This window comes from Procambarus clarkii, chromosome 91 (genome assembly GCF_040958095.1).
Source record: "Procambarus clarkii isolate CNS0578487 chromosome 91, FALCON_Pclarkii_2.0, whole genome shotgun sequence".
NCBI classification, from domain to species: Eukaryota; Metazoa; Arthropoda; class Malacostraca; order Decapoda; family Cambaridae; genus Procambarus; species Procambarus clarkii.
The window spans coordinates 11,736,370-11,751,579 of NC_091240.1; the positions used below are offsets into that span (position 1 = coordinate 11,736,370).

Consider the following 15,210-nt stretch of genomic DNA (forward strand, 5'->3'; position numbering starts at 1 on the left):
TCGAAGCCAGTATTCCAGCACTCATATTTTATTTTGCCATCACTGTAACTTACTTGTCTTAGCGTAACTTTTCATTTGCCAGTGATTATTCATGTTATTTTGTTTGTTGACTTATCCTGCATATTTTATGAGATTGCCTTTATTCATGTCTTGTTTTTCTAGAGTAATTAAAATTTCATTGTTTATATACTTGTGTTTTGTGTGTCTTCCCATTACCTTACCACAGACGAAAGGACCAACTTTTCTCTTTTGTCATGTGACGAGGCCCTGCCCCTAGCTTTTGAAACAGCCGAACACCAACGCTTTACCGTCACTATATATATATATTAATTTATATATATATATATATATTAATTTTTATATATTAATTTATTATATATATATATATATATACACACATACACACACATAAAATTAACATTTATTTTATATATGTGAAAAAACTGTGGAGAAACATTTAAGCGAGAGGCCCCGGCCGCGACTTGAGGCATCATTAATGTCAATTGCAAGAAACAAACGCTGCAGCTGCCGCCATCTTTGTTATCTTGATTGATGGCAATTTTCGTCAGGACTGATATAATTGTTACATATTCTCGTGATTATTTACCTTAGTATTATATACATGTGAATAAAGCGTACACGAGAGTTATATTAATGTCTTATTCATCGATAGCCTGTATAATAGGCCTATAATTGTATCCTTATTATTGCCATACAATACAATACTGTAGTTACATACATGTGGCTCAGTTGCCCTCTTTCATACTCAAAGGGTGTGTATGGCTGAAGGCATTAACAAATTAACTAAAATAAATAGCAAATGTACTTGATTTGAGGTCTAAACAAGTTACAATTAACTAATTATACTGATATGATTTTAAGTTGGATCACATAATATTGGTATACCAGTGTAGGGGACAAGAAGCCTATTGGTTGTCTCTGGCGAGCACCCATCCAGTTACTGGCCACACCCAACCTAAGCTTATAAACACATCGATCAAAATTCCTCCACACTCAGATTTTTTTTTTATATAATTTAGCGATTATCCTAACAGGTTAATTACTAGTTAATGAATTATTTCATATAAAAAAAGGGATAAATATGTTTTGTGGGGTAGTAAAGGTGTGAGGACTACGAGGCGTGTTGAGGCAGCAGTGTGGTGCTGTGGTCGGGTGAGGGAGCTGCGTCCGTCGGCGGTGCAGGTGCTGGAGCCTCACCTGGGTACTGTGGTGCTGGAGACGAGCCCCGGGAGGTGGTGGAGGCCCCAAGATGAACCCGGCAGCGGTGCCCACGCCCCTAGAGGACGTGCAGGGGGACGGCCGCTGGCTGAGCATGGTAGGTGTGGAGCAGTGGGGGGGACCTCGTCCACTCTCGGGGTGACTAATGGTGTTCCAGCAGTCCTCTCCTGCACCTTCACCACCACCACCCTGGCTGGTGGGGTCCAGGGGCAGCCCTCCACCTCTAGTCTGGAGGCTCCATACAACACTCACTGCACACCTTATAAGAGTGACAGCTCCTTTATGTTTATACTCTGCTCCAGTATGTTGAGGAACGACTCCCAGGCTCTACCTCTCTTGGTGCACCTCCTTGGCCTACACCTCCTTGGCCTACACCTCCTTGGCCTACACCTCCCAGGCCTACACCTCCCAGGCCTATACCTCCCAGGCCTACACCTCCTTACACACAGAAATCACAATTGCTTGATGTATCAAATGAACAAATCCATAAGGGCCGTGACGAGGATTCGAACCTACGTCCGAGAGCATACCAAACGCTGCCTTAATCGACTGAGCTACGACATAGTATAAGAATTGCAACCAGAAGTTCTACTGAACTTACTTGGATCCTGCAGCCTCTCCGAGACACAAACCAGGATTTTACACAATTCCCCTCACGCACTCGAGCTCTGTCAATAGGCCGTTCTACCTCTTCGCCCTTACTTCATTACACACAGAAATCACAATTGCGCGATGCATCAAATAAACAAATCCACAACCTGGATTGTGTCTCGGAGAGGCTGCAGGATCCAAGTAAATTCAGTAGAATTTCTGGTTGCAATTCTTATACCATGTCGTAGCTCAGTCGATTAAGGCAGCGTCTGGGATGCTCTCAAACGTAGGTTCGAATCCTCGTCACGGCCCTTGTAGATTTGTTCTACACCTCCTTGGCCTACACTTCCCAGGCCAGTTCTTTCCTTACATAACCTAACCATTCTAACAAACTACCCTATTAAACATACAGTAATTCAAAGTAAAGGACTGATAACAAATAATGTGGTCCAGATGTTTGAGTATAGTGTGGTTAACTAGGACGAGCAACTTGTTAATGGGAAGTGTTGTGAGGACATGATGCTGCCAGTGTCTCGGCTGGCTCTCTCGCCCGTCCCTCGTACCCATCCTTTGCTCCTCCAGCACAAATAGGTTTGCAGCAGGGTACTGTAAAAGTGACATAAGTGGATGGCAGTAAATAATAAGTAACGTACTTGCTGACCTGGGGGCCAGATTCACGAAGCAGTTATATAAGCTCTTACGAATCTGTAAATCTTTTCTCAATTTTTGGCGGCTTTGTTTACAATTATTAAACAGTTAATGAGCTCCAAAGCACCAGGAGGCTGTTTTATAACAATAACAGTTGATTGGAAAGTTTTCATGATTGTAAACTGTTTAATGAATGTAACCAAAGCCATCAAAGATTGAGGAAAGATGTACACATTCGTAAGTACTTGCGAAACTGCTTCATGAATCTGGCTCCTAGAGTGTGTGCAAAGATCCTTTACCACTAGAATCCACTCTTATAAGTCATCTTGATTATTTGGACTGTTTATAAGTTTTAAAAGGAGAAATATTCGGTGGTATATAAATGTTTACGATTACGGTACTGTACATTCAAAATAATGTCATGCTGTATATCACATCTGCATGTGGTGGCTTACTATACATTCAGGGTTGCAGTGTGACAAAGATGAACTTAAATATCTTTTAAATAGCATAGCATATTATACCGGAATACAGTATTATATTCTTGGTAATAGTTTTCTTATGCTGACCTAACTAAAGATCAAAACTAAACAGAAGATTTTATGGGATAGTTTAGGTCTATATTAAGTGATGAGATTTCTTCTAAGTGATGAGAGATGAGGTGTGTGTGAATAAATCAGAATTATTGGTCGTGTTGCAGTTACAAATACATTTAAATAGGATAAAAATAATGACGCAATGAGATTTATTTGTCTTGGCCAAGTTGTTTCAAACATGAAGGCTCAAAGTGGTATTTATCAGACTCCAAAGAAAGGAAGTAGTATTTCCACACTTTGTTTAAACTTTCATTGTGCATGCAAGTATATTATTATGTAAAATTAGAAAGTATTGTAAATATGTACCATTTTGTTTTCAGCATAATAGGTTTGTAAACCAGGCACGTGAAATGGAACCTGATGTGGTGTTCGTGGGTGACTCGCTAGTGGCCAATCTTCTGTCCACCGATCTGTGGGAGAAGTGGTTTGCTCCCATGCATAGCCTCAATTTTGGTATTGGAGGGGACCAAACACAACACGTCCTTTGGAGACTTCGGAATGGAGAATTGGAATTTATAAAACCAAAGGTGATATTAAAAATTATAGTTGATCCTAAAAGTTGAGTTTTCATCCATTAAAATGGATTCTGTGTTGTATTGTTATTAAAAATAAATAATAGTTATGAATTTGTTTTCCATTTTTTTTGGGGGGGAACAGGAAGCCTGTTAGGTGGATTGTAAATGGGAGCTTTCAAAGGTTAATTGTTGACATAGGTCAACAATTGACCTTTGCATGCAACCCACACCAGTTAAATTATTCCTGGGTACCTTTTTTCTGCAATGTGAATCTCCATACTGCATGAGAATTAAACCTGGGATTTTTCACATGTGAACCAATTGCATTTAATTATTACTACAATCTTAAGCTTTCAATGGTTGTGAAGATAAACATTTACTTATAGTAGGGAAAAGATAAAGGTGGACATCCAGTCCAGTCCCCCTCGCCCTTTATTTCAAGGGATACCAGGCAATTCCACATCTTGCTCTTTACCTTGAGGCCTTCAGTTTATGTTCCTAACATTACTATACAGTACTACAAAATACAGTACTGAATGACTACTGTTCCAGCACAGAACACTATACTCAGCCCTGCCTCTCCCCCCATAAAAAATAGACAACCACCTAGCTGATGACCAGACCACACACTAGAAGGTGAAGGGACGACGATGTTTCGGTCCGTCCTGGACCATTCTCGGTCAACTTGAGAAGGGTCCAGGACGGACCGAAATGTCGTCATCCCTTCACCTTCTAGTGTGTGGTCTGGTCAACATACTTCAGCCACGGTGTGACTCATCGCCTGCAACCACCTAGCTGTACAAAAATAAAAAGATAAAAAATTATTTTATGCTTCTAATTGGTACTTTTTGCTAAGTCAGTCTTGATTAGTGATGTCTTTCTTATTCTGGGTTTCTGAATTGGATAACCAACATTTCTGATAGCAAATTCTTTGTTCTATCGCGTCTTCCCTGTACTGTAGTTCTGTAATCAAATTATATTGCAGTAAAAAAAATTAATTCTCCAAAACAAAATTGGATTAATTGGAGTACTATACTTGTTTATCTTAACATTTACTATATTACATCAGAACACTAACTAGATCAGACTTCGTTTGGTTCATCTGGTTTTTTGGTTAAGACAGGAGTCCACCATGTTGATTTTTTATGCATCTTTTAAAAATTGTACAAAATTTTATTTCTGACTTGATCACAAAGTCATAAGAGCATTGATGTGACATTGATCATATGTTCATATCTTTGAAGCCCTGCATTAAAAATTATTGTTGTTACAGGCAGTTGTGGTATTAGTTGGAACTAATAACCACAATCATACAGCAGCAGAAGTTGCCGGGGGTATTACAGAAATATTCCAGACAATTAGGGAAAAGCAGCCACAAGCCTATATAATAATTCTTGTAAGTATTTACTTTTCTTGCTATTCTGTCAATATGTTAATGAAAACGCTTGGGTTTTCTGAGCTGGAATATGAGCCGAGAATATGAAACCAGGAAAAGACTTAAGTTTAGTTTCGGTAATTGCCAAATGACTAAAATAGAAATATGGGTGTGTAAAGTTAAACAGAAAAGGTACCAGAACTGATGATGAAGCTTTTCCACTGGATATATATTTTTCTTCCAATAGTTTGTTTACTGGTAGTCATAAGTAACATGTATTTTTGTCAAAATAAAGTACAGTACTGTATATTGCAATACAGGTAGTACTGTATCTAAATAACACTAGAATTGCCAGCATGCAAACAATTTGTCCAAACAATTCAAACAATTTGTTTGAATGCTTATCTGAACAAGTTGGTGTTTCACTAAGGATCTTGGCAGTTGTAGGGTTATCTTGAGGTTATCTTGAGAGGATTTCGGGGCTTTTTTAGTGTCCCCGCGGCCCGGTCCTAGACCAGGCCTCCACCCCCAGGAAGCAGCCCGTGACAGCTGACTAACTCCCAGGTACCTATTTACTGCTAGGTAACAGGGGCATTCAGGGTGAAAGAAACTTTGCCCATTTGTTTCTGCCTCGTGCGGGAATCGAACTCGCGCCACAGAATTATGAATCCTGCGCGCTATCCACCAGGCTACGAGGCCCCGTAGGGAATTGTAGTAGTATTACAGGTTATAATTGAATGACATGGGAGGGGCCAGGCACAGAAGATACCAAGGTTAGCTGTATGGGTTGTGGCTAGCCTGCTTGGAGAAGTAAAATTAACTGAATTTATGTGCATTGTGATATTTTAAAAATAATTGTACTGTATGATTGCCTTTCAGTCACTCCTACCTCGAGGGGAGAAGCCCAATCCTTTACGGGAGAAGAATAGTGAGGTCAATGCTCTCATAAAGGAAGCTCTGCGTCAAAATGACTTATGTCAGGTGAGACATAACTATAATGATTTAATATTATTAGATTAAAGATACTGGATTTAAATATTCAGTTATCACTTTTTGCTTTCATATTTTTACCTTAAAATTTGTTCTAGGAATTAATTATTATTTATACATCATTATATTTATAGAAGTAAAGCATATGGCAAAGTTAATTCAGAGGGATTCTTTGAAGTAATTAGCATGTAAAAGCTGCCCAAATTCTATTTTGCTTTCATGTAAAAGTTTGTGTAAAAAGTACAGTACCAATAGTGCTTATATTAGTGACTGGTTGGATATTAATGCAGGTGTTTGCCATGACTGCAAAATATCATCTTTGAAATTGTTTATTTGGATGTGGTCATGAGAGAGATCAAAGTACAGTACAGGTTATTTGATGAAGGTGTTAACCTTGTGTATGTCTAAGTAGGAGTAATTTAAGTACATTAGACCTGATTTGATGTAGGCAGATGTAGTTCTTTTAGCAGAGTGATAGACATTTATGAAGAATATGAAAATTGTAATTGTGAGATAAAAGACTTAGAAGTGAATGTGAAAAAAATAATTAAATTTGATGGTGCAAAAGGAAATTGTGAAATAAATGTGAATGGTGAAGTTTTAGGACGTGGTTGATAATTTTAATTATGTAGAATGTGTGATTGTTGAGGAATTTGTGCAGTCAAAGTTGAAAGTAGGGTGATTCAGTGATTTTTTTTTTACTAAAGCATTTCCCCCTCCCCATCCGGCCCGTTAGCGCCGTGAGGGGGGTTTAGTGGACGACTGCCGGAGTGTGATGATCCGTGGGACAGTCCTTTGTCCTTTTTTGGCCTTGCACTCCTGCTGCTGTCTTCTCTAATTGTGCCGGATCGCTTTTCCTTATGTTTCGTTTTTCTCCCCGCTCTTCTCCTATCTGCTTGTCGTTTCCTGCCGACCTTTTGCTTGTTTTGGTTATTCCTTTGGATTTCTTCTATTTTGACGCCCGGGTGCTTGAGGAGACATACTCTTGCACCCGTAGAACTGTAGTACCCAACATCTCGAGCGAGGGGGACCTTTTATTGTCAATCCCCCTTTCGTCGCTGAACCCGATCTCGACGGACTGACGGTTCTTAAGGTGGCGTTTGTGGGGCGTATACTCACGACGCACCCTTAGGGGGCCCCGGCATGATCGGCGATAACTTCTTGTTGGGTGTCCTGCCTCTAATTGTGGCTCCATGGTGGGTGTGGGGGCACATTCGTGGATGAATTTATCACTCTTCGTCTGTATGTCATTGAATGTTTCTGTTGTATCCTCTCGGGCTCGTGGGGTGGGCGACCAAGCCCCCGAGTCGGCCTGTCTTGGAAGACCGGGCTCTGTAGCCTCTGCTGCGGTGGGCCCCGACCTTGCTCCTCCTTTGACTCTCCTGACTTGTTCCCCCACCTCCCCTCCCTCCCTCTGTGGTTGGGTCGAGCCTCAAGCCCCCAGTGGTGACCACTTCGTCCCCTGGTGCGGCTAAGTCTCTCGTTGTGACTACTGCGCCCCCTGACCACTCCCTTCAACCTCTCCATCGTGCTCTCCTCCTTTTTCATGACACTCTTCGACGCTGCCCTCCGCTCTATTCCTCGCTCTTCCTCTCGGATCCCTGGTGGAATGCAGACTGTGCTCAGGCTGTCTGCTGTAAGCGTGCAGCCTGGAAGAGGCACCGCCGTTGGCAGACGGCCGATTCTTTTCTTTTCTTTTGGAAAGCGAGTGCGGTGGCCCGGAGGGCCATCCGTATGGCTAAACGTGAATGTTGGGCATCTTATGTCTCCACAATTACGTCCGAAACTCCCCTGCCACAGATTTGGAAGCGTATCCGTAAAATAGCGGGTAAGTTCGTTCCCGGTGTTTCACTGGTCCTTCACCTCCGTGGTACTTGTGTGGCGAAGCCGTTGCAGGTCGCTACCAAACTGGGTTCCCACTTTTCTTCTGTTAGCTCTGGTCTTCATCTTCCCCAATCTTTCCTTCTTCGTAAACCTGTCCTTGAGTCTCGTCCTTTAGATTTCTGCACTCGTCTTCGACTTTCCTATAACGATCCCTTCTCTCTCTCTGAACTTCGTTCTGCCCTGGCCCTCTGCGGTTCTACGGCGGCGGGCTCTGATGGTATTCATTATGAGATGCTTCACCATCTCCCTCCGTGCACGTCTCGGTATTTACTGAGTCTGTATAATCGGATCTGGAAGTCGTCGTCAGTCCCTGAGGACTGGCTCGATGCCGTTGTCCTCCCTGTTCGCAAACCGGGATCTCTGGGAACTTTCCCCTAAGGACTTTCGCCCTATTGCCCTCACAAGTTGTGTCTGCAAACTCTTTGATCATATGGTTAACGTTCGTCTGATGTGGTTCCTGGAACACCATCACCTCCTCTCCCCTTCTCAATTTGGTTTCCGCAAGTGCCGCAGCACGACTGATGTCCTGGTGAACTTGGAGGTCTATATTCGTACTGCTTTTGCTGCGAAGACCTCCGTTGTTGCCGTCCTTTTTGACCTGGAAAAGGCTTACGACACCACTTGGCGATATCATATTCTATCCCAGCTTCATTCTTTTGGTCTTCGTGGTCATCTCCCTCTCTTTCTCCGCAGCTTCCTCTAGTCGTTCCTTTCGGGTGCTCCTTGGTACCGCTCTCTCTGCCTCTTTTCAGCAATACGAAGGTGTGCCCCAGAGTTGTGTTCTGGGCACTACTCTTTTTCTGGTTGCCCTTAATGGTCTTCTTTCCTCTCTTCCTTCGGGCGTCTTCTCCGCTCTCTATGTCGATGATCTTACCCTTTGCTGTCAGGGTGATGATTCGCCTCTCCTTCAGCGCCGGCTTCAACTTGCAATTGATGCCATGTCGTCTTGGGGCCATCGATCATGGCTTCAAGTTCTCTACTTCTAAGACTTGTGCCATGTCTTGTACTCGGAAACGGGTCGTTCTTCGTCCCTCTTTGTCATTTTATGGTCATCCCCTTGAGTACAAAGATTCGGCGAAGCTTTTGGGGTTATTCCTTGACACTCGTTTGTCTTGGTCTCCCTATATCTCTTACCTCCGTGTTGAGTGCTCTAAGGCCCTTACCCTCCTTCGGGTATTGTCCCATACTTCTTTGAGTGGATAGGCACACTCTCCTTGCTTTACATTCCTTTCTCGTCCTGTCTAAGCTCGATTTTGGTTGCCCTGCTTAGTCTTCTGCTTCTCCTTCTACTCTTCGCCGTCTTGATGCTTTGCACCATACTGGGTTGCGCCTCAGTTCTGGTGCCTTTCGTTCGACTCCCGTCCTTAGCTTGTATGTTGACACTGGCTTCCTGTCTCTCCAGGACTTCCGTGATCGCTACTGTCTTCGCTATCTTGCGTGGTCCTTACAACATCCTTCCTCTCGCATCTGTCGTGCTTTAACTTTTACCCATCCTGCGATTCCTGTTCCTCTTCACCACCTCCCTCTTTCTGTCCGGTTATCTCGCTTACAGGATTCTGTTTCTGTTCGTGTTTCTAATGTTTCTCCTCGTGTTGTTCCTTCTTTGTCCCCGTGGAGAGTCCCCCTTCCGCAGTTTTGTACGTCCTTGACCCACATCACTAAAGCTTTTACCCCTCCTACGGTTCTAAAACGCCTTTTCCTTGAGCACTTTTCTTCTCACTCCCGCTCCGTTTCTGTCTTCACCGATGGGTCTGAGTCTGCAGACGGTGTTGGCTACTCTGTTGTTTTTCCTGATCGCACTTATATGTGTCGCTTACCTCCGGAGACTAACATCTTTACAGCAGAGCTTTATGCTATTCTCTATGCTCTTCGACTCCTGCTTTCTCGTTGTCAGTCTTCCTTTGTAGTTGTTGTTGACTCTTGTAGTGCTCTCATGGCTCTCGGGTCCTTTAATCCGGTTCATCTAGCAGTTGTCGAGATCCAGCATTGGCTGTTTCTTGTTCACAGAAAATTTAAGTCGGTTGAGTTTTGTTGGGTTCCCAGCCATATTGGTGTGTCTTTAAATGAGCGTGCGGATGCTGCCACCAAGGAAGCTGTCCGCTCTTGTCCCACCTCTCGTAAAGGTATTTAATATTCCGACTTTTACCCGGTTATCCATTCCTCCATCCTTACCCGTTTGCAGCCTTCTTGGTCGTCTGTTACTGGTAACAAACTACGTACTCTTAAATGTTGTTTCCTCGTGGCCATCCTCCTACCACTGTAACCGGCGTTGGTAAACAGCTCTGGCGAGGTTGCGTATTGGCCATACTCGCTTAACCCATAGTCACTTGATGGAGCGCCGCCCTGCTCCTTATTGTCCTAATTGCATTGTCCCTCTTACAGTCGTGTATGTCCTTCTTGAATGTCCTGACTTCCAGGACGAGCGTGTGTCTTGCTTTCCGACCGCCCCTCGCGGTCACCTGTCCCTCAATAGAATTCTTGGTGACTCGGATACTTTTGATATCATTCGCCTTATGCGTTTTTGTTCTCGTATTGGCATCCTTGGTGATATTTAGCGCCCTCTGATTATTCCGCACATTTGATGGTGCTACATAGCCTTCCCGGTTTGGTGCCTTCTTTTGATAATTACTTACTTACTAAAGCATTTGTAGGTGCTGATTAAATTGTCATGTAAAGTATGAGATAAACTGTATATAAACTCCTGAATAAATGCTTGGGAATCTTTCTAGATTTATATCTTGAGGCAATACAACATTAGATGCCCAGCTCTGGAACACTGTCAATATGGAGAATATTCATCTAGATTCTACTTTCCTATTTGTACTTCATGTTGTTATTGCTATGGCTACGTCGCATTGTTCATGCTGGGGCTGCATCCCATTCTTCACACTGGAAGCTGCCTCTCGTTCACGCTGGAGCTGCCTTGTGTTATTTATTGTTGCTGGCTCACATTACTCACGGCGAGTCTGCTTCGCTGTATTTGCACTGGGGCTGCTTCATTGTGTTCAATTTTATAAATTCCTGTTACTATTTTGTACGTAGTGATCATATCGCCTCTTTTTCTTCTTTCTTCTAATTTTGGCATTTAATGCCTCTAACCTCTCCTCATAGCTCTTGCCCTTCAGTTCTGGGAGCCACTTAGTAGCATGTTTTTGCACCTTTTCCAGTGTGTTGATGTGCTTCTAAGATATGGGTACCACACAACCTCTGCATATTCTAGCTTTGACCTAACAAAAGTCGTGAAAAGTCGTAGTGTTCATGCTTGGATGTTTTTAGATTATGCATATGTCAAACACTTTCACACTAGTACAACTAATTTTGTCTGCAGTGTTAATTCTTAAACAAAAATAGTGAAGAGATAATGCGAGAGATTACTAGAGCAAACCAATATATTATTACATCATAGGCAGACAGTTAGAATAATATTTAACATTTATTAGCCATGTCTTTAGCTTCAAAACTAAATGTTCTAAAAATTTATGAAAGGTTTTGCAGCTTGGGAAAAAAAATTGTGTGAAATTTAGTTGCAATAGGTCATATAAAAAGTGAGCTGTTTTTACAGCAGGCTAGGTAAATGAATAATTTATTTTTACCTTGCTGGTGTTTCATGTTTTTTCCCTATCTTGCAGGTGGTTAATATTGATCGCGACCTTGTCCTAGGAGATGGAACGATAGACCACAGAGACATGTATGACTACTTACATCTGACCTCACAGGGTTACCAACGTGCCTTTGAGCCAGTCTACATGCTTTTGACCAATTTATTGCATGAGGACGATGCTGTACTGCTCAATGACGCTGTTCTTGCATCCCCAGCGGCAGATAATCCCCCATCAGACAACCGCGTCACTTGTGCTGAATAGCTTGCACATTGTATTGGCCAACTCCACTGCAGATTAGCATCACTGCCCTGGGCACTTGACATCCTTGATCATATTGATGTATGCTTAATACAACACTGGCCTCGTGAAATGCTGCTTCTGTATGCACTTCTGCTACACATGTGCATTGTTGCTTGTCGGGTCTGCTTTGCTTCTCGATCAAACATTCTTTCTCATGAGGTAATTAACTTTTTTTTTTTTCTTAACTTTGCTAATATTTTCAGCTTGTGTGGAAGTCTGTGACTAGTCCAAGGCTCGCACAGCCTTGCTTACAATTTTAGTTGTGTTCTGTAGACCTATACAGGTCTTTGTAGTATTGTGTGATTTGAAAGAAATTAACACTTTCATCAAAACTTGTATAGCTATCTCATAAATGGTGCTTTCCATTAAATATTAGTCCCATCTGTTCCTGAAAACAGTATCTATATATTTGATTGCATATACCAAATCTTTACAGTTGTATAAAACTTTTGCATGAAATTAACTTTTTAATTTTCATAAATAATATATAAAGCTGTTTAAATGGACGTATTTTAAAAAAAATTAAATTCACTGTAAGAAATGTACAGTAAAAACTTTCACACAGAGCAATGAAAAGTAAAATGTTACTAGTGTGAATATCAAAAGAACTGATCATTGAGGTAATACATTGGACATATTATCTTGTACAAGAGTGCAAAGTATGCTTTTCTTGGCTTAATTATCTCTGATAAATGTAGGCAATCTCAACTTGATTTTAGGTACACCTGTATTTTGTGCAATATGTCTCGTGAAAAATCTCTTATTAAAATACTTCATGCATAGTTATAAATGTTTAGTTTTCATTAGTGTGAGATTCTTTATTGTAGCAAAAGAAGGTTGTATAGAGTGAATTTCTTCAAATAGGTGAAAAGCTTTAAGTTGAGTGATAAAGACTAATGAAGATAACTTGTACATGCACAGCATACAGACTCGAGGAAGCAGCTTATGCTCGAGGCTGTCAAGGTGTGATGAGGCAGCCAGCACTGGGCTTGTGGTGAACAAATCATTCCTAGAAACCAAAGTCTAGAACAGAAGGACTTGTTAAGCCTGTTCTTGTGATACATACTAAGTGATCTTACATTCATTATTTAAACTTGTTTTTATTGATGATGTTACTTTTGTACATTGGCATTTCTTTGTTTATGTAATGGAACTTGTGCAGCTGCTGCTTTATATATATATATATATATATATTATATATATATATAATTTTTTTTTTTGTCATGAATGTACAGGACTGTGCTGTATGGTTTGGGTACATGCATACACATTTTAGCCACGTAAGTTATTTTGCATGTAGTAGTAACACTTTTCTGAAAGATGTAAATGTGAATTGCTTTTTATTTTGTATACCATATTTATTATAAACAAAGTTTTCTGTAGTTATATTTTGGCAGTTAATATTGGGGCATAATGTATTTGTGTTCAGTTCAGGTGCTGAATCTAGTCTCGGTGATATAGTTCATAATTACCCTATGAATTATGAAAAACTGTTTGAATGAGCATAGTGTCGTGTCCTTGTTCACCTACACCATAACCCGTGTTACTTGGAACTTTTTGTTCCAGGTAGCGAATGTTTAACAGCAACAACATTGTTCACCTAGAGCCACCACTGTTAGTGGTGTATGGGGAAACTCTTCACCCTGTTCATGTTTTAATCTCTTATTTCTAGGACCAACATTTTATGCCATAAAGTATTTATCTGAGTGTAACTGTTCAGTTAATGAATTTAATAACAAGGCTTAATTTTTTTGTATCTATTTATTCTTTGTTATCAATTATTAGCTGTTGCATTTGCCTCAAACAAAAATAAAATCTGCATGATGGAATTTTTTGTACTTCCCTGGGGTTTGTTTGTTTATATTGTACTTTGTATTTAATTGACATTGCACCATGGTTTTTTACCAGTACGTACTTGACATTTTTATTGTATGTATTATAACAATAGGGTCAGGAAGAACTGTGATGCATGTATGAGAGGTCTGTTGATGAATGCGATGTCACTGATGTAATGTGCCGACGATACTCTGGTTCGACTCATAATTAACAACCAGATTAAAAAATGTTTAAAATTTTTGTATTGGTTGTGTAGATATTTTAAGGACAACAAGGAGTTATACAATAGTTAGCCTCATGCACTGCAAACATGTATTAGTAGGACATTTGTTTACAATGCACGTTGCTTCAATGTTTTAACATGGCAGTCGGTCAATATTTATTGTGCCTATAGTATTGAAGAAAAATAATAAAGTTATCTACTGGAAGATTAGTATAAATACAACTCTGCATGATACAACATTGCCTTTAGTACATGTGGTCCAGAATTCAACATTAAGTTCATTGTTTCTGTGAAACCAAACTTTGTTAAAGTAAAAAAAAAAACAATTCTGTGATTTAGTGTCTTGAAGGATGATACCGAATAAAATCTACTATATTTACTAGTTTAATTCATACATTGGTCTTATTTTAGATGACTCCATACAAGCTGTGAAGCTTTAACTATCAAGATACTGTACTCACAAATGTAATAATGTTTTTTCATGTTGCAACATCTGAATTTTCAAGATAAGTCTGATGCATCCTTTTTCTTCAAATGTGCAAATCTCAGAATTATTAGATTCATAGTGTAAAATACAAAGGTGCAACATTAACTTTGACATATGTGAATGATAGAATAACATAAAATGCTCTTTCCTACTATTATACAAGTTTATCTTAGGTTTGAATCTAGGCCTTTTATTGTCTTGCTGTAATCACTTGCACTTTAGAAATGAAGCTTGACACCATGATAACAAATGAATTAATTAGTATTTCCACTTAAATTTGACATTTTTCAGATTTTATTTATTAAATACTGTATACTTGGTAATTAAAATTTTCAGTAACATTAGAGTTCTTATGACCACTAAATGGATAACTGACAATTTGTTTTTAAACAATGCATTTATTACAAGATATTTATTCCTTTACTGTAACAATTCAAGTTCAATAATTACTGTGTAAGGTAAATGTTGACTAGCTGTTCTGTTTAGTTGGTCTTTTGAAATGTACAGTTCAGGAAGCTAGTGCAGCTCGTGTGTTTCTATATGAAATTGATCAATGTGTGAAAACTAACTTATATTTCTGCTTGTTTGTCACTTATAACTAAATATATTTGTTTACCTGCAGTTTAGTACAGTATTGTACTGTATATTCAGTGTTATTATTTTGGAAGGGGGGAAACGCTAAACTTTAGTAATTTAATTTTGTCTTAAATTTGAAGCTTACTCTTGGCTGTTAGGCATTACCTGCATGACTAATTTATTAAAATTTAGCTTTAATGTTGTCCTTGAATTTGAGGTCTTAAATTTATAAGTTTTGATTTCTGTGATTGGAATAAAAGACTGGTGACAATATAGCAAAGCAAACCTACTAAGACTCCTGTGCACTGTTTTATGTATAATTAAATTATTATACAATTTGCTTTATTT

The 15,210-nt window shown here is 40.0% G+C and overlaps 1 protein-coding gene across 2 annotated transcripts; it reads left to right on the plus strand.

Annotated features, from left to right (window-relative positions):
- Nucleotides 1–1,134: 1,134 nt before the first annotated feature.
- Paf-AHalpha (Platelet-activating factor acetylhydrolase alpha) lies at nt 1,135–15,200 on the plus strand. 2 transcript variants are annotated; one of them, XR_006774893.2, is made up of 6 exons: nt 1,135–1,336; nt 3,395–3,601; nt 4,863–4,985; nt 5,844–5,945; nt 11,468–11,899; nt 12,662–15,200. XR_006774893.2 is itself a non-coding variant. In XM_045768203.2 (5 exons), the coding sequence occupies exons 1-5, from the start codon at nt 1,271–1,273 to the stop codon at nt 11,699–11,701; spliced, it is 732 nt and encodes a 243-aa protein (XP_045624159.2). In that variant the 5' UTR covers nt 1,135–1,270; the 3' UTR covers nt 11,702–15,200. The 2 variants fall into 2 exon arrangements, 1 of the variants encoding a protein (XP_045624159.2); XM_045768203.2 differs by having other exon boundaries at nt 11,468–15,200.
- Nucleotides 15,201–15,210: the final 10 nt, after the last annotated feature.

Bases quoted from the DNA above. Each gene is read 5' to 3' on its own strand.
- Paf-AHalpha (XM_045768203.2), top strand. From the start codon at position 1,271: ATGAACCCGGCAGCGGTGCCCACGCCCCTAGAGGACGTGCAGGGGGAC. The intron at 3,602-4,862 runs GTGATATTAAAA...TTGTTGTTACAG, and splicing joins TGGAATTTATAAAACCAAAG to GCAGTTGTGGTATTAGTTGG. The intron at 4,986-5,843 runs GTAAGTATTTAC...ATTGCCTTTCAG, and splicing joins AAGCCTATATAATAATTCTT to TCACTCCTACCTCGAGGGGA.